This window comes from Drosophila albomicans, chromosome 2L, assembly GCF_009650485.2.
Source record: "Drosophila albomicans strain 15112-1751.03 chromosome 2L, ASM965048v2, whole genome shotgun sequence".
NCBI classification, from domain to species: Eukaryota; Metazoa; Arthropoda; class Insecta; order Diptera; family Drosophilidae; genus Drosophila; species Drosophila albomicans.
The window spans coordinates 17,238,853-17,262,691 of record NC_047628.2 but is presented as its reverse complement, the minus strand read 5'-3'; the positions used below and the strand labels follow the sequence as shown (position 1 = coordinate 17,262,691).

Sequence of the window (23,839 nt, the reverse complement as noted above, 5' to 3'; positions counted from 1 at the left end):
AATATATAGGGAATAGGTTAAATATTTAAAGTCAACGAAATAATATGATACATGCCACATAAATTAATTTTGTTTGATGTACGATAAGTTAAAGGGTTGATGTTGATGTAATACACAAAACGTGTCAATTAAAATAATTTGCAATTATTAAGTCAGTCATTGTTTAATGCTGCACAAACAACAGGTCGCAAAGATAATACATCTCCCGAAAGGGGATACAAAAAAAATCACACCCATAAAACTCGAGTCATCATGCTTATGACAGCCTTGCAGGGGGGGATATAGACAATATAATACTGACTCGATGATCCGCATGAAAAAATGTTGGCATCCAGCAGGCGTGTGCGATGGCGGGGCTATTGTTATTGTTGTTATTGCTGTTATTCATGTTGGGCAGAGCGTATAAATTAGTTAATAAATTTTAATCAAATTCTGCGCACAATAACAGCGCACAGCGCGAGTATTCGGGTCACCGCAATGTGAATGAATGAATGAATGATTGAGTGAACCGAATGACATAACTTGAACTGAAAAATGGTTTATATGAGAGCTGGAAGAAGTACCCAAAATAAAAATTGTATCTTTAGGTCCCGTATCTGTGAGATACATCGATATGCCTCCAGGCATATAGACGGCGTAAATTGACAGCTCTAACAAATGCTCAATAAGCAAATACAAATTAAATAAATTACTTTTGATTAGCATGTTGTCCCGGCAACATTCTAGTACCTAGTGCCTATAGTTTTGTGTTTGTTGCCTTTCTCGCCAAATGCGAAATGTGCTAATGAAATGGCTGTTGTGCAATTGCAACATTCAACAAATTGCCGATTCATTGTGAGTCATTTTACATATTGCATAACGGTCTATTAACATACATAACAGCACAACAGACATCATTGCAACTGAAATATGGCTTCAATCAACGATCTTATGACCTGCCCACGCCTTGAAAGACTCTTTGCACAACGAACTCAGCCTGTATGTATCTGTATCTGCAACTGCAACTCCTTTTTTATTGCCAGTCACTTTGTCAGTCAGTTGTGGAGAGATGTAGATGGAGTTGAAGTTGGGGGTCTGGTTCTCAACGCATTGCATTGGCATTTTGAGCCTGTAGAACTGGTTTGTTTATGGCCAAGCAGCCGCCAGTCGACAGCAGTCAAGAGACCAACAGCCAGGCAGCCATTCAGCCGGCCGGCCGGCAAAATTCGTACAAGAAATGCCGGCTCATGTCTGCAGATTGTAGTTGTATTAAAAGATAACACATTAGATACAAACAGTAACGAACACGGGCTGAAGCAACACAGAGAAAAGTGCATTAAATCAACGTTCAAGGTAAAAGTAAGTCAGTGGGCGTATTGCGTGGGCTCCCCCTCCTTGTGTGTATGTATGTATGTGTATGTGGGGGATTAATCGCAGCTGCAACGGGCCACACATGAAACGGAACTGCTTCGCTGTCATTAATGCAGCATTGTTTCAGTCTGACTTCGAGCACTCTTTTTTCTTTTATAGGCCAACGCATAGCTGGCTGATGAACTTGGCTAACAGCGGTTGCCATTTCCATTCCACGGCATGTGGAATTTCTCGCATTGCCGTATTCCATGCAGACTTCTTGGACGCCTTGGGTGCGCGTGCCCAGCAATTGTCTGCTGACTTGGAAGTTGAAGTTATTCTTAGAAATAACACAAATACACAAATACACACGCATATTAGATAGACATTTTCAAAGTGTTTACGCAAAATGTGTCGGCCCTGCAGACGAGACTTTAGACCAGTGTTTGCTAACCGCCAATGGAATATTAAGTTGGAAGCTCTGCAGCAGACGGAACTTCATTTGAGTCAGAGATGTTAGGCCTAGATGTTACCCTCGAAGGGATTTTAAAATAGATTTAAACGCTGTTGGAATTTGCAATGCTTAAAGGGTTAAAAATATCATAGATGTCCCAAAGATTTCAGGTTCAGCGAAACACTTCTTGAATTCGAAATGTTTTCAACACTTTTTTTTGTTGCCATAGAATCAACTTGTTTAACAAGTCCGCACTGGCATTCTTAACCCCATGATCAAGTAAAAGAATTTCCTTTCTTTTATATAGAGTAAAGATTGAGAAACAACACTGTAAATTGTCCAATAAAAGAATACAAGAAATAAAAAGGCATTGCAAGACAAAAAGCTGTTAGAAAAGTTTGACACAATTGCCAGACAACACCATAAATTAAGTTGGTTGGGTGTGTTAAAGGGGTGTGTCATCGTTGGTGGTAAAGAGGGGGAGGAAAGGCGACTAACAGGAAATGCCGAAATTGATTTCGCATTGTAAGTAGCATAGTTCTCGGAAGTTGCATTAACACAACTTTTGCGACTCGAAACAGACAGAAACAGACACAGAAAACTTTACCGTCATTTGCATGTCCGCAACAGTTGAAGTCAAAGTTTTTCTTTTTTGTTCTACAAACTATTTGCCTTGCTTTTGGTCCCCTAGACTCACCCTGAGAAAAACCACTGGGAAAGCTCAATTAAATGCTACACTCAATTTTATAATGCCTGCTCGCGATGACTGCACTTATTTGCTTGGGTTTTTGTCGGTGCCACTTCCGATGTTCGTCTACGAACTAATGACATTAACTTAAATCGCAATCTTTTGCGGTAAAGTCAACCCAAATGCCAGCGCGTGTCATTGGCCAATTTGTCGGGGCAAATGACTGGAAGGAAAACTAAACAAATTATCGCATAGTGAAACGATTTAAACTATTTTAATTGATACTATTTATTTGGTGCGTTTGATGTTGCTTTTTCATCCCCAGCACACGCATTTTATGTGATGGGTTTAATATGTTTGTGTAAAAGAGAAAATAGGGCGAAATTCGCACAAGTAAGGAAATTATTTCTGTCAACTTAAGAAAAGTTGTACACAAAGAAACACACTTTTTTCTGCATTAATTGAGTAGATAGCTTAGCTAAATTTATCTGTAGTTTTGCATTCATATGTAATGTGTGACTTCGATTAATGAAACGCATTAATTAAATCGATTGAGTCGAATATGCAAGTATGTATGTGTGTATAGTATGTATTCGTATACAAAATGCACAACGTGTTCAATTTAAAACTCACTTACACATATGCATATTTACATTATGCACATACTTAATGGGCCCATAAAAATGCCGTTAAATGCTGCAGCAAAAAGGCACTTCAAAGTCGCTGTCGATGTCTGGTCATTTGGCTTTATTGCTCATTAAATTACTTGGTAATACATCTCGTATTTGCGTGTATTTGCGGATCGATCTAAGTACATACAAATGTATATATGTATATGTGAAACATGTTCTTTCATTAATTTTCCTTTGGTCAGTTTGTCTATTCGATGCAAAAAAGATATCAAATGTTTGTCGGTATAAAACATTAAGTTGCCGTAGTAAATTAAGTAAATTGTAGTTGAGTGTCTTTACAGTTACTTTAGACTCACACAAACTGAGTTAAAGCAAGAGCTGTTTCTATGTTCAGATCATTTCAAGCACCGAACTTGTAAGCGATAACTGCAAGTAAAATGTTTATAAAAATGTTATTTAGAAATTGTACGATGGCCTTTTTCAAATCTCTTTCAATAAGTCATTCAACAAATAAGTCGTTACGTTAAATAGCAAATTCTTAGTGCACCAATTATATAATATATAAATGATTACATAAAAGAGTCAAATATCGGATTCTCGGCTCTTCAGTTTATCATTTCTTCATCGCTTCTTTGGGACGAATTAGCATCTTAGCTTCTTTCAGGTCAATCGATGGGTGAAGCAAATTTTTTTGATTTAAGTTACTATATTAAAAAAAGAATAATTTAGTATATTTAATCAAAAACGGAAATTTGTAATGCTTACCAATGATGACAACTGTTGTACCACCAGCCACTTTTGAACTCAACTGCACAATTGCCACCGCTAAAATCGTTATCGCGATCGAATGTTGAGAATTTCATGTTTTCGCCGATTCTCATCGCATCCTCAGATGTTCCATTCCATTTGCCTAGACTCAGTGTGTATCCATTGTCTTCATCAGAAATTTTGAAGTCATCATAACGAGCATTGTAGACACTTCCATTCACAGCAACCAAATGTATATAAAGTTCGAAACGCTGCAAACTTGTGATACGATATATTTTCTCTAATCCTATGAAGAAATCGCTATCTAATGCACCGAATCCTTCGCGGTAGGTGTCCCAGTCTCTATTGAAATCCTCATTGCGCCCAACTCGTTGTTGTATTACAATCCATCCAGGTCCAGCTAACTGACTATCGCATAAAACATCGAAGAAATCTATCCCAGAGACATTTAGTTGATGAACTCCTGGATAATCTCCAAAAGGGATGCAAGTTGTGGGACTTAACTTATCAAGTTCAGAACGACATAATATATTTTCATAATCGCTCACTATTGTTTTCGAATGCCACTTTTCCACTTGAGAACTCAATTTTCTCTGCTCCTCTCTCATATTCTCTGATGCATTATTTAATAAATTGATTTCAAAACGACACCAGAGATTTTCTGTATCTTTTGTTTTTAATTTAGTTTGCATCTCCTTTAATTGCAATTCAATTCTACTCGAAAACAAACTTGTTTTATTTTCATCTTTTTCAATTAACACAGAATCGAGTGTTTTTAATTTAATTTCACAAATTTCTAAGTCGGAAGATTTATTTGCTAATTCTGCTTCTAATTTGGCAATAACATTTTTTTGTGAATTAATTTCAGATTCTAGTTTATCGTCTTTAATTTGAGACGAATGCAAATCGTTTTCCCCTTTCACAACTTTGCTTTTATACTCATTTAATAGAGCTGCCTCGTTCATGAATAGTTCATTAATTTCTGCAATTTCACGATACTTTTCCATAAGATCAGAATTTAATTCAATTAAATTATTTTCCTTAATTTCCCTCTCTTCTAACTCAATTTTAACCAGTCTAAAATAATCTAATAAAGGTTTTACAGCTTCATAGGTCTGACTGCAGCATTTTTCTGCCATTTGTCCGTCGGATTTAATCGTCTGATAAGAAAAATATGTAAACATTCTTAGCACTCACTTTACTACACTGCTTTATGTAACTGTTCTCACCTCTTTGAAGGCAGCTGGTGCCACCAAGAATATTTGAAGAATTATTAAAAAAACAGTTACGTTGATTTTTATTTTGCACATTTTGAATGTTTCGACTGATTGCAAGCATGAATAATTTGGAACTAAAAGTTGAATTTAAATCGAAGAATTCAGCTCTGTGTTGCTGATTTGCTATTGAGCTTTCACGTGATCAACGGATGTGGGTTTAGCTCAAAAGGTCTTAGCGTGAGAGATAGTACATGATGAAAGTAAGAAGCGTCTCAATTCATGTCGAGAGAAAAGACAATGTCGATTTTCGTTCACCTTTCGGAGAGAGGATTCTAGATAATGGAATTAGAAATGGTTCATATGTTCGAACTCTGAATATTGAACAGTAGTGTGAAAATTTACTGTATTATTAGAGAGGAGAACTAAACAGAATTTGCAGCATCAGTGGGCCAAGATATTTAACATGAACTTCCTATACACCCTCAATCTCTATCGAGGTCTTGTTGACTCAGCTTCCACAAAAATGTTACATTTAAATTGAAGTGAATTATGGCAAAAAAAAAGATAATTTTCAAACCTTATAATCGGGAACTCTTGGTAGAAAGCTTTCAAATCAACTCTCCACGACATCAACAATTCAAAGTAAACTAACTAAATTAAATTCAAAGTTGAAACCATGAAGTATATAAGTGCTCATAGTTTGATCTGCAAAGTGCATTTCATTAACGTTCAAATAATAAATAAATATAATATTATCGAAAGCAAGCGCAGCCACAAAATGTTTCACACAGTGCATATGCAAGTCAGTGTGCGTACATGTGAGTACAATATTGAAATATAGAACGCTATCGCACTCACTCTCCTTTGATCTATCATCAGCAACATAGTTGTTGTTATTGTTTAGATTTGCTCTTTGTTTTTGCATATGTATACCGAAGATTATATTTGGTATATTAATATAGAACTACACACATTAGAGTGCAAAATACAAAAGTATTTTGACACTGATCAAGAATATATAAGACATATATTTATGTATATATATACCTTATGACTCTTACATACATTTAATGGAAGCACAATTTTAAATACTTTTCTACCCCATGATTAGCGGGCATACAAATTCAGCAGATATTTATTAAAACACCTGCAACCTTGAAATTTTCGAATTACTTAAAAGAAATTATTAAATAGAATTTTTTACTTAATTTCCTCACCTTTAACTCGTTTAATTTATAACAATTTGTATATTTTTATTTTTTTTCAGCGTGTTCCACCGCTTCGCATTGATGATTTAATCAACGATTTACGCGATGGCACGAAACTGATTGCGTTGCTCGAAGTTTTGTCCGGCGAACGTTTGCCCGTGGAGAAGGGCCGCGTTCTCAGACGTCCACATTTCCTTAGCAATGCCAATACAGCTCTACAATTTTTAGCCAGCAAACGTATCAAATTGGTCAATATTAATCCCGCAGATCTGGTGGATGGGAGACCACCAGTTGTGTTGGGTCTGATATGGACGATCATATTGTACTTCCAGGTGAGTTGAGCTCTACGCTTAAGCTACAATTTGAAACCCCTTTTTCACATAAATACCCACCGTACAGTGCACAGTTTGTGAGCAAATTGAGGCACATTAAAGAGAATCGTGAATTGGTTGCTAGATGTACACTTGTTTAAATGTCACCCAAGTTTAGACCACCAACTTTTGAAGCACCAAATAGCTATTCACAATTATGCCAATTATAAACATAATTAATCCTCTATCTATAACTTTACTTTATTTATATTTAATTCTTCTAAAAACCATAACAAATCAAAAACAAACACAAGCTTCGTAAAAAGAGGCGGAAAAACTTAGTTGTAGTTATAAATTATGCGCCACAGGTAGGTTAAAGTCGATGTAATCAAATTGTGTTGGTGTCGTTGTCATTCGTACATCATTTTTACTTATGTATCCGTTAGTTAAACTCTTCAGTTGGTAGTCTCAATTATAAAGCACCCCAAAAATTATAATTTTCCCCATTACAAATCAGTCTCCGATTGTTCCATGCAAAGTGAAACTAATGCTTGAAACTATTCACAGATCGAGGAGAATAGCCGCAACCTAGAGTATTTGGGTCATGGTATTGGCGGTTCGGTTAGCTCACTCGACAGTGTTGGCAATCATAAGGCTGGTGGTGATCTAAGGGCTGAGAAATGGAAGCAAGGTGCCAAGAAAACGCTACTCAATTGGGTAACAAACGCCTTGCCAAAGTAAGTACACACGACACGCTAATTTAAATGATTTCTAATTGATTAATTTTACACAATTTGCAGAGACAGTGGTGTGGAGGTGAAAGATTTTGGCGCCAGCTGGAGAGATGGCGTCGCTTTCCTCGCACTTATCGATGCAATTAAAGCGAATCTGGTTAATTTAGCTGAGCTAAAGAAGACCAGCAATCGTCAGCGTTTGGAGACTGCTTTCGATGTGGCCGAAAGCAAATTGGGCATTGCCAAACTATTGGACGCTGAGGATGTGGACGTACCCAAACCGGATGAGAAGAGCATAATGACATATGTGGCACAATTTTTGCACAAGTATCCCGAACCAAAGGTAAGTTTGTACTATATAATGTATTTGAATGATTCAAATACTAATTGAATTTTCATATATTTTTTTAGGGTGCAACACGCGACGAGTCGCATGTGCAACAAGAAGTGAACGAATTGCGTCGTTTTCTGGTGGAGAAGACCACCGAATACGAACCAATGGTGATGATGAATTCATTTCCACGCGATTTTAGTGAATATCTATTGGCACGTTCTGAAGTCGATGCACATTTGCCTGCTTACAACCGTCTGAAGCAATTAACTGAGACTCAGAGCGGTTTTCTGCAGGTCTCACGTCAATCGTGGGATGAAATTAACGAGCTGTGGCAGCGCCTTCAATACCAGATGATGTACTGGCTCTGGCTATTGGACGCTGAGCTGCCCGGCGAATTCGGCATTGTGGGCAAATGGCTGGCCGAAGCCGAAAAACTGCTCATGGACAATGACATACCCAATGCAATGAATGAGGAGACAGCTGCTGTCATCAGTAGAAAGCTGGAGGAGCATAAGCTGTTCTTTGCCGATCTGCCACGCATTGTGGCCATGTTCGATAATGCCAAGCGCTCTCCGCTGGCTCAACAAGTGCCGCTCGAGCAGCTGCGCAACATGGAACGACGCCTTCAAGAGGTCGCGCCCAAGGCGGCTGAACGTCGCATTCGCTTGAAATTCCTCGAGCACAAGTGCTGTCTGATTGCCTTCTTGAACCTAGTCGAGAACAAAATGCGCGGCTGGACTGGCAAATATGGACAAGAGGAGAAGGTTGCCCAGCAGCTGGAACAATACAAGAACTTTGTCTCACGCAACAAGATCTTCCAAGAGTTCCAGAAAGCCTTTGTCGACATGCAACAGGTGGTCGATGAATACAAGCGCGAAGGCAACGTGGCACGCAAGGATATCAATGAGATTGATCGCTTCATGTACGAGACTGAGGAGCGTTGGAAGCGTGTCTCCATGGAGCTTAAGTGTTGCCAGAACTCTCTCGAGGAGGTCGTCAACTGCTGGCGCAACTGGAATCAATTGGCGCCCAACTGTGAAGAGTGGCTGCTGCTCGCCGAGCAGAAGCTCAATCAAAGCGAAGACGATCGCCTGGAGTTCTTCCAAGACATTAGCGTGTGGAAGGACAAGTTTGATGCGCTGGGCAATGCTGCCAGCTATCTGATTGCCTCCTGTGAGGAACCCATTGCCCAGCAACTGCGTCAACGTCATGGCGCGCTCGCCGAGCGCTTCGAGCGTCTGTTTGCCAACACCAAACAGTACATGCATGCCGGTGACATTATTCGCTCGCGTCAAGAGTACAAGTCGGGCATAGAGAAGCTCTCAAAGTGGCTGCGCGGTGCTGAGAGTGTACTGGATCAGCGCCAGGTGTTGGGTAACAGCGAGCAGATTCGCCGATATGGCGAGCAGCTGCAGCAGTTGGCAAGCGAAATTGATGATAATGAGGAGCTGTTCAAGACCATCAGTCGCACCTTCCAATCGCTTATACAGGACTTGTCGCGCGACGAGGTTGACAGGATGATGAAGCTGCTTAAGCAGGAGAAGGAATCGCTGGTGCGCATACGTGCTCAGCTGCCTGCCAAGCTGCACTTGTTCCATCAGTTGCAGATACAGCAGGAGTCGCTCGAGGCCGGTCAAAAGGAGATCCATCAATGGCTGAGCGAAGCGGAGCAACTGCTGGGCACACACAATCTGGCCGGTGGTCGGGAAGTGCTCAACGAACAGCTGCACAAGCACAAGACCTACTTCTCAAGGACTGTCTATTATCGCTCCATGCTGGAGAGCAAGAACAAGGTGTTCCAGAATCTGCTGAACGCTGTGGCTGCCGATGATAAGATCGATACTGCACCAGCTGCTCAGCAAATGCAACAACTGAATGAGCGCTTCAATTATGTCATTCAGAATGCTGGCAAATGGGAGCAGCGATTGAACGATGCTGCCGGTGGTTGGAGCAACTTCAAGGATAACGAACGTGTCGTTACTGAATGGCTGACTCAAGCCGAATCCATGTTGGTGGAGAAGCACATTGAATCGAAGACAACAATTGAAACGCAAAAATACTTCTTTGATCAAGTCAACGATCGTTGGATGAACGATCTGGTGCAGTCGGCACAGCAATTGCTCACGACTTTGCCTGCCCAGGAACAACCAGCTGTGGTGCAAAGCGTAGAACAACTGCAAACGCGCTGGAAGAATGTTCTTTCCCAGGCGCCATTGCATTTGCTGAAGCTTGACTTCCGTCTGGATGAGAATGTGTTCTATCAATCGCTTAAGGATGTCGAAAAGGAGTTGCAACTAGAGCAACAGGCACTCAATCGCAACGAGGATGTTGACTCTATTCTGCAGCGCAATCAACAATTCCTGCTGCAACAGGATACCGTGCCGCGTTTGGAGCGTTGCCTGCAAAACATGCAACGTCTCGCACAGGCGCACAGGCAACATCAGCCCGGAGACATTAGTTTGGATCAGGCTTATGACAATGCCAAGACTCAGTGGCAACAAATGTCCAACAAATTGGCTGATATGCGTCAGACTTTGCAACAAATCCCAGCACAATGGCAAGGCTATCATCTGAAGTTCAATGAGATGATCGAATGGATGAACAGCGTGGATCAAAGCCTCAAGAACATTGTGAACGAGGTGAACACGATGGAGGAGTTCGAAAAGGAGAAGGTTGTTTTCCAGGTGAGTTCAAATCGAGGGTCAAAAACTGCAATTTAAACTAACAATGCTTTGTCAAAATCCATTAATGCCTGCATGAAGCTGAGGGAACTTGTGGTAACTTAACAACTTTATTAAATTATTATAAATTATAGTAAACCATCTTATTAATAATGTTTTTCTTGTTAACTTTAGAAAATCTGCCAGGATGCAGATAACAAACGTGAGGACATGAAATGGCTTGTCAAAACATTGGATTCTCTGCTCAGCTATGCGACCGAAGATGAGGCCAATCTGGAGCAAAAGAAACTGGAAGATTTGATTGCACGCTACAAGAATCTGATACCCACAATTGAGATTACCATGGTCAAGACGGAAGTCTTCTCCAAATGCTATACATATCGTCGTGAGGTGCACGAAGTTGTTTGTCTGCTGACCAAGGTTAAGGATCAGACGGCCAACATTCCGGCCCCCGATAGCTTGGAGCGTGTCAATCGCCTCATCGAGGAGCAACAGTATGCCATCAATCAGCTCGATCATCAGCGGCCACACATCATGTCAATGCTACAACGTGGACGTGATCTAAGTAAGGATGTGCATGCTCCTGCCTTTGTTAATACCGAAGTTAAGAATCTGGAGACCGGCTGGAATCAAGCCTACACAGAGACCTCTGACAAGCTGCAGGCACTGAAGGGCACTCAAGCGGTATGGAGTGAGTTTGTCGATCAGAAGAACGACATCTTCTCCATGCTGCAGACCGCTGAGACTGAGTTGCGTGCTCTGACGCCACTCCAAACCGATCCCAAGAACGTTAGCCAGGATCTGAAGTCAAAGCGTGATCTGAATGTGCAACTGCAACAGGCATCGCACCAATTGCTACCCAAGTTGCATGCTCTGAAGTCGGAATTGGCACCACTTGCTGCCGCCGACAAGCGTCCCATACTGGAGAAGGAGGTGACTGAGGTGGAGAAGATGTTCTTCAATACCATGGAGCATGTTAAGGATCGTGTAGGTTACTTGGAAGACTACAGTGCCAAGTGGAACAACTATAAGACACGTCTCGCAGAGCTGCAAGAATGGGCCAACAAAGTGGCACCCAAGAACATTGAAGCTTTGCAGTCGGAGGATCTAACGCCCGAGGAACGTGTCGTCAAGGTACAATCCTTCAAACGTGTGCTGGGCGAACGCATGAAGCAACTGGATTTATTGGCCGCTGATGCATCGGAGCTGGCACCGAAGGAGGGCAACGTTGCGGAGGCGAAGCGTCTGAAGGGTGAAATCTCCAAATTGCAGGAGGTGCTCAGTGCAATCAACCGCAATGTGGATCATCAGTCGCAGGCCGTGCAGGAGGATCTGGTCAATTGGCAGCAGTTCCAGGCTGGACTGCAACAGATCAAGCCCGCCGTGGAGCAGAGCGAAGTCAAGGTAAATAATATAGTTCCTAAGCCGATCACACTTGATGAAGCCGTTGCCATGCAACAAAATGCCAAACAATTTGAAACACAATGCCTGGAGCAATTGGACAAACTCCATGGCATTTCAAACATCAGTCATAAAATGTTATGCAAAACCAATGCCCCCGATGAGTTAGATGCCATGCACTCCCGTTGGACGGCAGTCCATGAAAATGCAAAACAGGCGAGCGCCAAGCTCGAAAAACTTGTCGCCAATTGGCAATCCTTTGATGCCGATACCGCCAAACTGGAGGATTGGATCAATCAGGGTGAACAGCAAATGGGTAAGCGCCCAACCGTACTTAATACGCCGCACATTGACAAACTGGAAAAGGAGCTGGTCAAGCTCAAGTCCTTCAACAATGAGATTTCGCAGCAGCAGGCCAAACTTGTGGCCCTTGGACAAAATGCCGATCAGATTAGTTTACATCTGGCACCAGAGGGTGCTGCCGCTGTCAAAGATCGCGTCAACTTGATGAAGGGCAAATTGCAGAAATTGTCGGAGGCCACACGTGGCAACATCAATGAAGTCTCCGATGCCATTATTTCTCGTCAAGATTTCAATGCCAAACTTGTAAACTTCTCTAATTGGATGGAGCAGTTGCGCAATCAAGTCACCCAGGTGGAGGAAATCAATCCGGAACGCGTGGAGACAAGTCTTCATGTCATTCATGCGTTGCTGCAAGAACATGCCGACAAGAAGCCTAGCTTCAATGCCATCTATGATGAGGTGAAACAATTGGCTTTGGGCGCCACGCCTGAGGAGTCGAATGCTCTTAATGATGCCTACACTGCGTTGGTGGTCAACTATCAGAACCTCGAGTCGAATATGCTGCAAAAGAAGGCAGCACTCGAGAAGTGGACAGAGCTGTTGGGCTGGAAACATGACACTGAATCGCACTTGAATTACTTGAAGCACCAACTGGACAAGCCTGAGGGACCTGCTGTCGAAGAACTGAAGAAGGTCGTACAGGAGATTGATCATCTTGGTCAAGGTCTCAGTTACTGGAAGGATCAGGCTAAGCAGATCGATGAGAATCCTGCCATACAATTGCGTGATGCGTTGTCGCGTCGCCCCTTGATTGCCACACAGATTGTTAACGATGTGGAGAACAAACTGGAGAATCTGAAGTTGCGTTCGCAGAATCAGCAACAGCAGCTCCAACAGATGACCGTGCGAAAGGACAAATTCCATGCCCTTGAACACAACTTTGGTCAGGCATTGGAGGAGAATCGTGCCAAGCTTGAGGAGATCCTCAAGCAACATCCCAATTTGCACAACATCGATCAGATCATTGCCGATTTGGTGGCGCTTAATGAGGCGCTCAGGTATCAAGCAGATCTGAAGGACCGCATTCACGACGAAGGTTCACTGCTGATGCGCGAGGATATTGCCAGCATGCCAGCCATACAGGAGAGTCTGCTCGTTTTGGACAAGAATTATGATTCACTCCAGAACGAGATCGCCGATCGCATACAGAAATACAACCTAATTAGTCAGGCATTGCGTGAGTATGCCGACTCCAAGGACAAGTTCTCCAAGGAGCTGAAAAAGGCCGAAGACCTGTTTAATGCCATACCCCAACAACCTGGCGATGAAACTGAACTCCATCAGGCCTCAGAGAAAACACGCAAGACCATGGAACAACTGCGCAAGTCCAAGATGAATCTGGATGAGCTCGATCGTCGTGGAAACAATGTTTGCAAGCTCTTTACTGCCATCGGTGAAGCTGTACCTCAGGAGGTGCCACAAGAGGTGGCCACTGCTAAGCAGCACTGGCAGGACTTGCACGACAAGACCGCGAAAAATGCACATGTCTACGAAACAGAGGCAGTTATTTGGTCACAGATCGAAGATGCCAAGAAGGATCTGTTACCTTGGCTGTCGGAGACGAACCAAGGACTTTGCGACGCTGCGGACAATTCAATTGAAATTGAATTTGGTCCAATGCGTTTAAGCAAATATCGTACTGAGCTGCCTTCTTACCAGGCCCTCAAGGACACCATCAAAGAGAAGACAAACGATCTGGTTAAGATCAACAACGGTGCCGAGATTCCGGCTTTGAGCGCTCTCAATCAGCTGCTGACCGAACAGTTTGCTGAGGTCAGCAATAATGCGGATCGTTTGAGCGCCGTCACAACCTCGTTCAATGATCAGGAGCAGGAACTAAGACGTCGCACCAAGGTTGCAGGCGAACAGGTTAGCAAGCTGCGTGAGCAACTTATCAAATGCGATGATATGTCTGGCGATAACAATAAGATCATGGAACGTTTGCTGCAATGTCGTGCTCTGCGCGCTCAACTCGAGAACAGCGGCAATGAGATTGAGAATATCAAGCAAAATGTGGATGAGCTGCGTAATTTGTATCCAACATTTAATGAGTCCATTATACCCAAGGAACTGAACAATGTGCAGAAGCGTTACGAAGGAGTAGACCAGTATGCCAAGAAGATCGAGAGTTCTCTGCTGCAATTCCTCAAGAAGTTCCATGCCGACAAGGTGGGCATGCTGAAGCGTCTGATTGCCACGCAGCGTGAGAAGGTTGCATGGTGTCAGCCCGAATCGTCCAGTGACAAATACAACTTGGATGTGAAGAAATCCTCGTTACAGGAAGTCAGTAAGAGTATCGATGACTGCAAGGCGCGTCATGCGGAAACACTTAAGTCTCTGGAGATGCTGAAGGCCGTCGAGACACCACAAAATCTCGCTGAGCTCACGAATGATGCACTGCTGATGGATAAGGAGATGCAAGCGTTGCAGGATAGCTTTGATCGCATCAAGGGCATACTCGATGAGAATGTGGATCTGTGGTCACAGTACGAACAGTCGAACGAACAAATCTCCAACTGGCTGCGTGATGTCGAAGGTCGTGTCAAAGCTGAGACCAGCAGCCAAGTGAATCTGCCGGAGGTGCCACAGAAACTACAAGAGTTGGCGGTGCTCCAGCAGGATGTGTTATCGCACGAGCCCATTATCAACAATTTGGAGCAGACATCTCAACAACTGATTGAAAAGAATCCCGAGGCACGCATTGGACAATTTGTCACGCATCTTGTGCAGCGTTATCAAACCGTTGCCAAGAGTCTGGCAGGACACATTGATAAAATACGTAGCGCGCAGCTGTCGAACGCCAACTTTGCCAAGGCTTCGAAGGACTTCAATGAATGGTTCGGCGATGCCAAAATTGAGTTCCAGGAATTGGCACGTATGGGTTCGCCTGGTTCCTCCTCAGCCACAGCTCAACAGTTGCAGACCATTAAGAACTATCTGAAGACTTTCGATAATGGTCAGCTCTTGCTTAACAATGCCGTTGATATTGGAGAGGCACTTTATCCTGTGGTTTCACCTGAGAATCGTGAACGCATTCGCGCCGATCTGCGTCAAATGCGTGAAAAGTACGATTATCTGCGTGACGAGGCAAATGCCTTGATGCAACAGGTGGAAGGTGTGCTCATTCAGAAGACATCCATTGAGGAGAGTTACACACAGGTGTCGCATTATCTCAACGAGTCTAAGGCCAAGGTTACCGCTGGCGATGAACTCTATCCCACGTTGGCCACGAAGAAAGCTGCACTCCAAAACTACAAAACCCAATTACAGGAGATTACCTTGCATAAGAATGCTCTAAAGCAATTGCATGATAAGGCTGTCACTCTTTGCGACGATGAGTCGGAACGCAAGACTGATGAATCTATTCAGGAGTACAATACACTCTCGAAGAAGATCTCTGATCGCATTCAAACCGTGGGCAATCATGTAGTCAAGCATGAAGCCTACGATCAGGTGCTAGAGAAGGCACAGGATTGGTTGAACACCATCAAATCAGAGGCTATTGATATTCTGAACGAGACTACTTTCGAGAAGGAAGGGGCCGAAGAGAAACTGATTGTTGTGGAGAATCTATTGCAGCATAAGCCCGAGGGTGACTCCATTTTCGATACATGTCACAAGCTGTTGGAAACAGTGCTCACTCAGACCCACCCCAGCGGCCATCCAGCATTGCTGAAGGGTTTCGAGGAGCCCAAGAAGGCTTGGGAGGAATTCATGTCGCTGTGCCAGGATTCATTGGTCAAACTCAAGCAGCTCTGCTCGAAATGGGATGAGTTCGATTCGATCATTGAGGAGCTTGATAACTGGATGAAGAATGTCGAAGCTGTGGTTAAGAATCAGAACCTTAAGAGCACTGCCGAGGCAAAGAGTGCTCACCTGAAGCAACTGCAAGAGAGTGCCAAGGATATTGAGCGTCGTGGCGCTGCCATCAATGAGCTCATGGATCAGGGTCGTGAAATTGAAGGTGAAACCGATTTGAATTTGAAATTGTCCCGTCTCAACACGCGCTATCAAACCCTGAAAAATCTGTGCAAGGAATCCATTGCAAAGTACACCAATTACGTCAAGGATCACGACAGCTTTGATAAGGACTACGAAAAGTTCAAGGAGGATCTCCAAGCCTGCGTCAATGAGCTGTCAAAGACCAATGAGATTGTCGGCGATCAAAGTGTGTTGCAAGAACAACAGAACAAGTTGCGCGAGATGTCCGACAAGCGTATTACCGACTCGACGATCTTCGAGAGCCTCATTGATCGCGGCGAGAAGCTTTATGGTCACACCAGTCCCGATGGTCGTGAGATCATTCGTCAGCAGTTGCGCAATTTGCGCACCTTGTGGGATAACTACACGGATGATTTGAACTCAGCCACGCATAAGATTGATCAGTGTCTGCTGCAGTTCAACGAGTTTAGCATTGCACAGGATCAGCTGACCAAGTGGCTTAAGGATGTCGACAAGGCCATGCAGAGTCACACCGAACCAAAGACAACGCTGCAGGAGAAACGCGCTCAGTTGCAGAATCACAAGCTGTTGCATCAGGAGATCACCACACACAATGTACTCGTCGACAATGTGTGCGACAAGGCACAACTATTGGTAGATCAAATTAAGGACAACTCTCTGAATGTCTATTTGCAATCGATTAAGCAATTGTTCCAGAATATTGTGCAGAAATCCGATGAAATCCTTCACAATTTGGAGGGCTGTGTGCAAAAGCATAATGACTTGAATAATGCCCTTAATGCGGCCAAAACATGGATATCTAATGAGAAGGCAAAGCTCCTCGAATGCGACGATGCTTATGGCGAGAAAGCAGATATTAAACGCAAGATTGAAACCCTTGGACAGTTGGCTCAAAACAAACCACAGGCCATGAATCTTATTGCCGATATTCGTTCACAGTTCGACAATGTTAAACCAGCTACGTCTGAGAAGGGCATTGAGGTGCTTGAGAAGGAAATTGATGAGCTGGAGACGACTATGAAGAGTCACTTCGATGACATCGAAGGCATCGAGGGCAAGCAAAAGGATGTGCTTGCACAGTGGGACAAATTCGAGAGCAATCTCGAGGAGCTCACCAAGTGGTGTCGCAGTGCCGAAGCCGTTTTCCGCGATCAACAACTCAAATCGACACTCCACGAAAAGGTCGAGCAGATGGACAAGTATAAGATTCAGCGTGAACTCATCCTGCAAAAGGAGAAGGAAATCGACGCCTTCGGCGATATGGCCCATTCGTTGCTCAATAATAGCGGTGCTGATCGACTGAAGACGTTGACAACGCAAATTACAAATCGTTATCAACTGCTCCAAGTGCTCAGCAAGGAGGTTGTTAACCGTTGGTCCAATCTCGTTGATGATCATCAGTTCTATCAGGACAAATACAACGAGGTGGACTTGTGGTTGCAACCCATTGAAACGCAACTCGAGAAGGCGCTCAAGGATGAACCTACGCAGAGCTCTAATATCTTGCAAGTGCTTTTGTCCGAAAAGGAGCAAGCTGAGAGCCTGTTTGCTGCTCTGAATGCTGCTGGCGAAAAGGCTCTGCCCGAAACATCCACACAAGGTCGAGAGAAGATTCGCAAGGATCTACGAGATATACGCGATCGTTGGGACAAACTCGACGAGGGCATTCGCAATCTGGAGAAACGCCAGGAAGCCCAAACTGTGCAACTGTCTAGCTATCAGGATATTCTCAATCAAACCGTCAACTGGCTCGATCAGGTCGAAAAGTTGTTGCACAACGAGAACCCCGCCAGCTGGACTAATGCCCAGGAGATACGCTCCAAACTGTACAAGTATAAGGCTACCAATCAGGACATCAATTCGCACAAACGCATTGTGGAAGCCGTTAACGAGAAAGCGGCCACGCTGCTGACTACCGCTGCTCCTGCCAATGCCGATGAGATTGCCAAATCCATCGCCGAAGTCAACAAACGGTATCAGCAAGTTGGTCAGGATTGTGGCAAGCTTGTGGCCGATCTGGATGCCGCTTTTGATGTGTACCAGCAATTCAGTGAGTTACAAAAGGCACAACAGGATTACCAGAAGAATCTCTGGGATCGTTTGACTGGCTACTCCGATTACTCTGGTAACAAGGCAGCGCTGCAAGCGCGTCTGCAAAAGATCAATGAAATACAGGATGCACTTCCCGAGGGCGTAGCCAAACTGAAGGCTTTGGAGGAGCATATCGAGAGTCATGCCAGCAACATTCCAGCACGCTCCAAGGAAGCCATGACACGTGACTTGGCCAATTTGCATGCAGACTTCGAGAAGTTTAGCGGTTCGTTGTCGGATGTGAAGAGCGGTCTCGAGAATCGTTTGCAGCAATGGAATGACTACGAGGTCGACTTGGATCGCTTGATCAATTGGCTGGGAGAAGCGGAGAATGCGCTCAAGAACTACAATTTGAAGTCATCGTTCGAGGAGAAGGAAGAGCAATTGAATCGTTTCCAGTCTTTGACACAGAATCTGCGTCAAAACGAGGCAGACTTTGAGAAGATGAAGGATGACACCTCAGAGCTTGTGCAGAGTTCTGGAGAGACTAGGATCGCTGTCAATGTGCAGCAAGTTTCTTCCCGCTTCCAGTCGATTCAGGCTACGGCTAAGGAGATTCTTAAGAAATGCGAACAAGCTGTCCAAGATCACGGACACTTCAATGAAAAGTACAAGCAATGCTCCGATTGGTTGGCCAATGCTCAGGCACGCTACGATGACTGCAGTGATCTGTCAACGGTGGCATCCCGCGATGATCTGCTCAAGAAACAGCTGATTATCCAGGAGCTTTTGGCTCAACAGCCCACAGCGACTCAACTTTTGAACAGCACTGTAGAGCTGGGCGAGAAATGCTATAGCTCCACTGCAACCGAAGGCCGTGAAGCTATTCGCAGTCAACTGGATGATTTGACGTTTGATCAGTTGTTCGACAACATTGCCAGCACTGCTCGGAAGATTCAGGATAAGATTGCCAGATGGTCGGGCTTCGATGAGACCGCTGACAGTCTGAAGAGCTGGTTGATCACTGTGGAGCAAGAGTTGCCCGCTGAAATTGAGTTGAAGACTACACTCGATGAGAAGCGCAACAAATTGCAGTCATATCGCGATATTGTCAATGACATTAATAACCATCAAGTTGAGGTGGGCAATCTTCAGGAGATTGCCGCCAATTTGCCAGAGAAAACCGAACATGTTGATCAGATTCTTAAGGACATCACTGATCGCTTCGGCAAGCTGCAAAAACGCGCCCAAGGCTACGTGGAACGCTACGAGGGCATTGTGAGTGCCCATCAACAGTACTCAAAGGCGGTCATGGATGCCCAAGAGTTTATCGATGCCACCCAGAATACTGTGCACTATTGGGGCGATCTGGATTTGGAGCAAACATCATTGCATACCAATCTCGATCGTCTAAAGAATCTGAAGGCTAGTCTGGCTGATGAATTCCCACGTGTTGATCAAGTACGTGCGCTGGGCGAGAAGGTTATACCCGGCACTGTTGATGTGGGACAAGTGAACATCAAGTCTCAGATTGATACCACACAACAGGAATGGGAAGGTCTTCTGGCGGCTATCAGTTCTACCATTGAAGCCATTGAATCGAGACTACAGCAATGGTCAGAGTATGAGCAATTACGTGATCAATGCTTGGCTTGGATTCGCGATACCGACAACGATTTGCATGCCATTGATCTGAAGGAGGATCTGCCCAAGAAGCGTGCGCAACTGGATGCGTTGAAGACGTTGCAGGGCGATGTACGTGCCAAGGAATTGGAAGTGGACAATGTTACAGAGAAAGCACAAACTCTGCTCAAGGGAGCCACGACAACAAGAGCATCAGGTCCCGAGTTGGTGACCAAATATCAGCAAATCTTCCACAAGGTCAAGGACTTGAACAATCGCTGGCAACAATATGTTAGCTCGCACGAGGACTTTGATAATTCAATTTCGGAATGCTCATCGTGGATCAATGACATTAAGGAGAAGTTGGACTACTGCTCCGACATGTCCTCGATGAGTCCCAAGGAACTGGACAAAAAGTTGGCCACCATACAGGATGTTATACTGCTTAAGGATGAAGGCTCAGCTCGTGTGCTGAAGATCTTGGAGCAGGCACAACATGTGCTGGCCAACACAGCTCCTGGTGGACATGAGGCCATCAACAAGGAGCTGTCTGACCTGCAGGATTTGTGGTCCGGCATTGCTCTGCGTATTATGGATGTCAAGGCAAATCTGGATGATTCCATTACACAATGGTCTGGTTTCTTGGACCAAGTGCAGAATGTGCGCAAGTTCAACGAATGGTTGGATACGCTGCTCAAGGAATTGGGTGAGCACCAAACCACAATGACAGAGAAACGTGCACAGCTTGACCGTGTGAAGTCCACGGAGGAGAAGGTGCGTGTTGAAAAGATCGATGTGGATGCATTGAAGATTCAAGCCAAGGAAATGATTGCAAGCGGTCAGCAGAGTCAGGCGGCCTTCCAAGCTCAGAAAGTGCTCGACACTTTTGATGAACTGTTCGGCAAGACACAGAAATTGCTGTCGAATCGTCAGGATCAGTATCGTGATCATCGCCTGTTCAAGGAAGCCTACGATGATCTGGTTAGCTGGATTAGTCGCGCTCGTGAGAAGTTCCCTGCCTTGAAACAGAGCAGTTTGAGCGACAAATTGGCCATTGAGAATGCTGTTCAAGCGACTGAAGCGCTGCTCAATAAGCAGGCACAGGGTGAACTCCTAGTGGAGCATTTGGTTCACACAGGTGAGGTTGTTCTGGCAAGTACGTCGACGCAAGGCCAAGAGATCATACGCAATGATATACGCGCCCTACGTGATAGCTTCGAGAGTTTGTTCCGCGAAATCAATCAGCAGAAGGAGAACTTGGAAGTTACCATGGTGCAATGGCGTGCATATAAAGAGGAGTATGAACGTCTCATGGAATGGCTGCAACAAATTGACATACTTGTGAAGAACCACAAACTCAACCTCTGTCCCAATTTGCCCGACAAGGAAAAACAGGTCGCCGACATGCGTGACGTCATGGCACGCCTCGAGAAGGGCAAGGATGATATTGATAGATTCAATGCCTCAGCTGCTGGTCTACTTAAATCTCATTTGGATAGCTATGTCAACAATCAGCTGCGACACTTAAGCTCCATGTATCAGGTTCAGGTGAATCTGGGCAAGGATGTGCTTAAGAAGGTGGAAACAAATCGTGATCAGCATCGTGAATACGATGCTAACATGAAATCGGCCAAGGAATGGATTGCCAATGCCAAGCAAACAATACAATCCGCAGGCGAGGGTGCAGGTTCCAAGGAGGCCCTGCAGCGTCGCCTGGAACAAATCCAGGACTTGATACGCAATCGTGAAGTGGGCCAGAACCTGGTGCACACGGCCATTAACAATGGCGAGAAGATCATCAGGAACACACGTTCTGATGGTCGCGATGCTATTAACAATGAGATGAAGGAACTGCAAACCGACTGGGATCGCTTGGTCAACAAAATGTCAACGGCTAAGGTGCAGTTGGAAACGAATCTACTGCAATGGGCCGACTACAGCTCCAGCTATTCGCAGCTGCAGCAATGGATTACCGACAGGGAGGCGAAATTGCAACAGGCTTGCGAGCAAAAGATTATCAAATCGCAACGTGGTCAACCTGGTCTCAGCAGTGGCTTAAGCGAACGCAAGGCCAACCTGCGACAGACCAACAACATTGTCCAGGATATTGTCTCCTTCGAGCCAATGATTCAATCCGTCACCTCAAAGGCATCGGACTTGCAGCAAGGTGCACCAGCCACTGAAATCAATGATAAGTACGAGAACCTTACCAAACAGGCCAAGGATCTGTATGCTAAGCAGAAGAATACTATCGATAGCTATCAGGCTTTGATTGATGCGGGCAATGAGTTTGCCACCTGGTTGCGTAATGCAAAGGAACGGCTGAGTAAGTGCGCCGAGCCCACGGGCGATAAGCAAGCACTTGCGGAGAAGACACATCAGCTGAAGATTCTGCAGGGCGAAGTACCAGAAGGTTCAACGAAGCTGCAAAATGCCTTGGCTCAGGGTGAAATTGCTTGCCGCACAGCCGAGCCCGAGGATTGCGCGATTATCGAAGAAGAAGTTGCGTTGCTGCAAGAGGAATTCGATGCGTATGTGGAAGCACTCAACAAGGCCAAGGATTACTTGGAAGTGGGAATTGTCAAGTGGTCCGACTACCAAGATCAATACACCGAAGCGCTCGAATGGTTGACCAAGACCGAAGCTCTGGTCCAGTCCTACAACAAGCTGCAAGATAGCCTCACCCAAAAGAAGGTGGTGCTGGAGCAGTTCCAGGGTCATCTCCAAACACTCTTCGATTGGCAAAAGACATTGGATCATCTGAACATGAAGGCTCAAGTGCTTTTGGAGACTTGCTCCGACACACGCATCAGTAATGCCATCATGCAGTTGACCACCAAGTATAATGCACTGTTGACACTGGCAAAGGAGGTGATGCGACGCCTGGAGATGCACTACCAGGAACATCAGCAGCATCACACTCTCTACGAAGAGTGCCAGTCGTGGATCGAGAATACACGCGAGAAACTCGCAGATTGTGAGCAGATTCCTGGCACTTTGAATGAGGTGCAAATCAAGTTGAACACCGTCAAGAATTTGCGTCAAGGTTTTGAAACTGGTCAGAACAAATTGCGTTACTTGTTGGAGCTGAAGGAGAAGGTCATCATGAATACGGAACAGAATGGTGCAGCCAAAATACAGGAAGACACCGAAGCACTCAAGCAGGACTTTGACAAACTGCTTGTGGATTTGAATGATGTGCGCCAGAAGTTGGCCAATCGTTTGGCTCAGCTCGAGGAGATCTTCAAGTTGTACAAGATACTGCTTGAATGGCTTGAGGACATTGAACCCAGTGTTAAGGCAAGTGAAGAGTATCTGAATGACTTAAGCGAAAAGCGAGCTGCACTGGAGAAATTCCGTGTCACGCAACGTGATATCAATGGACACAATGATATCGTGGAAAAGATCAATGTGCGCTTGCGTGAGGACAACAGCCTGGACAAGAATGACTTCCAGCCTGGTCTGAGCAAGTTTGAAGATCTGCAAGCGCAGGTCAACAAGATTATCGAATCGCTCGAGAATCAAGTGAACAATCACGAAAAGTACAAGCATGCCTACAATGAGCTGCAAGATTGGCTGCGTCGCACTCGCATCGAGGTGGAACAGTGTGCCGATTGCCATGGCGAAAAGGATCGCGTTGAAGATCGTTTGAATCGTTTGGGCGACATACAATCCACTTCCATGCAGGGCAAATCGTTGCTGGATGCTTGCGAAGAACTCAGCCAGGCGGTGATTGCCACCAGCGGCAGCGAAGGTCAAGATAATGTGGCCCAAGAAATTAAGCACTTGAATAGTGAGTGGGAAACATTGCAAGCTCTGTCGAGAGATGCACGCAGCGGTCTGGAGTCATGTTTGGCCGCTTGGCAGACGTTCCTGCAGAAATTCAACAAGATTAATTTGTGGATTGATACAATGAGCAAGCGCGTTGCCAAATCTCATGAAGGCGATAACAAAACCCCCGAAGATTTGGTCAATGCCAAGGTAAGCCACAACAACAAGTAAAATGTCTCTCTATCACAAAAGTCGCACGCAACGCTAACCAAAAGAAGTCAAAATTATAATCAAATTACTAATCGAAAAAGAGTGCACCTAAGTTCACCAA

The 23,839-nt window shown here is 44.6% G+C and overlaps 2 protein-coding genes across 24 annotated transcripts in view; one reads left to right on the top strand and one right to left on the bottom strand.

Annotated features, from left to right (window-relative positions):
* Positions 1-23,839, top strand: part of LOC117563755 (muscle-specific protein 300 kDa) — a 117,043-nt gene that overhangs the window by 26,130 nt on the left and 67,074 nt on the right. For all 23 annotated transcript variants that reach the window (XM_052003292.1, XM_052003295.1, XM_034242243.2 and 20 more), the window contains 5 exons: positions 6,356-6,628; positions 7,175-7,344; positions 7,408-7,684; positions 7,753-10,359; positions 10,531-23,718. In XM_052003292.1, the coding sequence (XP_051859252.1) occupies positions 6,356-6,628; positions 7,175-7,344; positions 7,408-7,684; positions 7,753-10,359; positions 10,531-23,718 (16,515 nt within the window). The remainder of the gene's footprint in view (positions 1-6,355; positions 6,629-7,174; positions 7,345-7,407; positions 7,685-7,752; positions 10,360-10,530; positions 23,719-23,839) is intronic.
* On the bottom strand, positions 3,713-5,190 carry LOC117563759 (angiopoietin-related protein 7-like). Its single transcript, XM_034242262.2, has 3 exons — positions 5,101-5,190; positions 3,869-5,031; positions 3,713-3,807 (listed from the first exon to the last, which is right to left on the bottom strand). The coding sequence occupies exons 1-3, from the start codon at positions 5,179-5,181 to the stop codon at positions 3,717-3,719; spliced, it is 1,335 nt and encodes a 444-aa protein (XP_034098153.1). The 5' UTR covers positions 5,182-5,190; the 3' UTR covers positions 3,713-3,716.

Bases quoted from the DNA above. Each gene is read 5' to 3' on its own strand.
- LOC117563759 (XM_034242262.2), bottom strand. From the start codon at position 5,181: ATGTGCAAAATAAAAATCAACGTAACTGTTTTTTTAATAATTCTTCAA. The intron at 5,032-5,100 runs GTGAGAACAGTT...TTTTCTTATCAG, and splicing joins CACCAGCTGCCTTCAAAGAG to ACGATTAAATCCGACGGACA. The intron at 3,808-3,868 runs GTAAGCATTACA...TTTTTAATATAG, and splicing joins TACAACAGTTGTCATCATTG to TAACTTAAATCAAAAAAATT.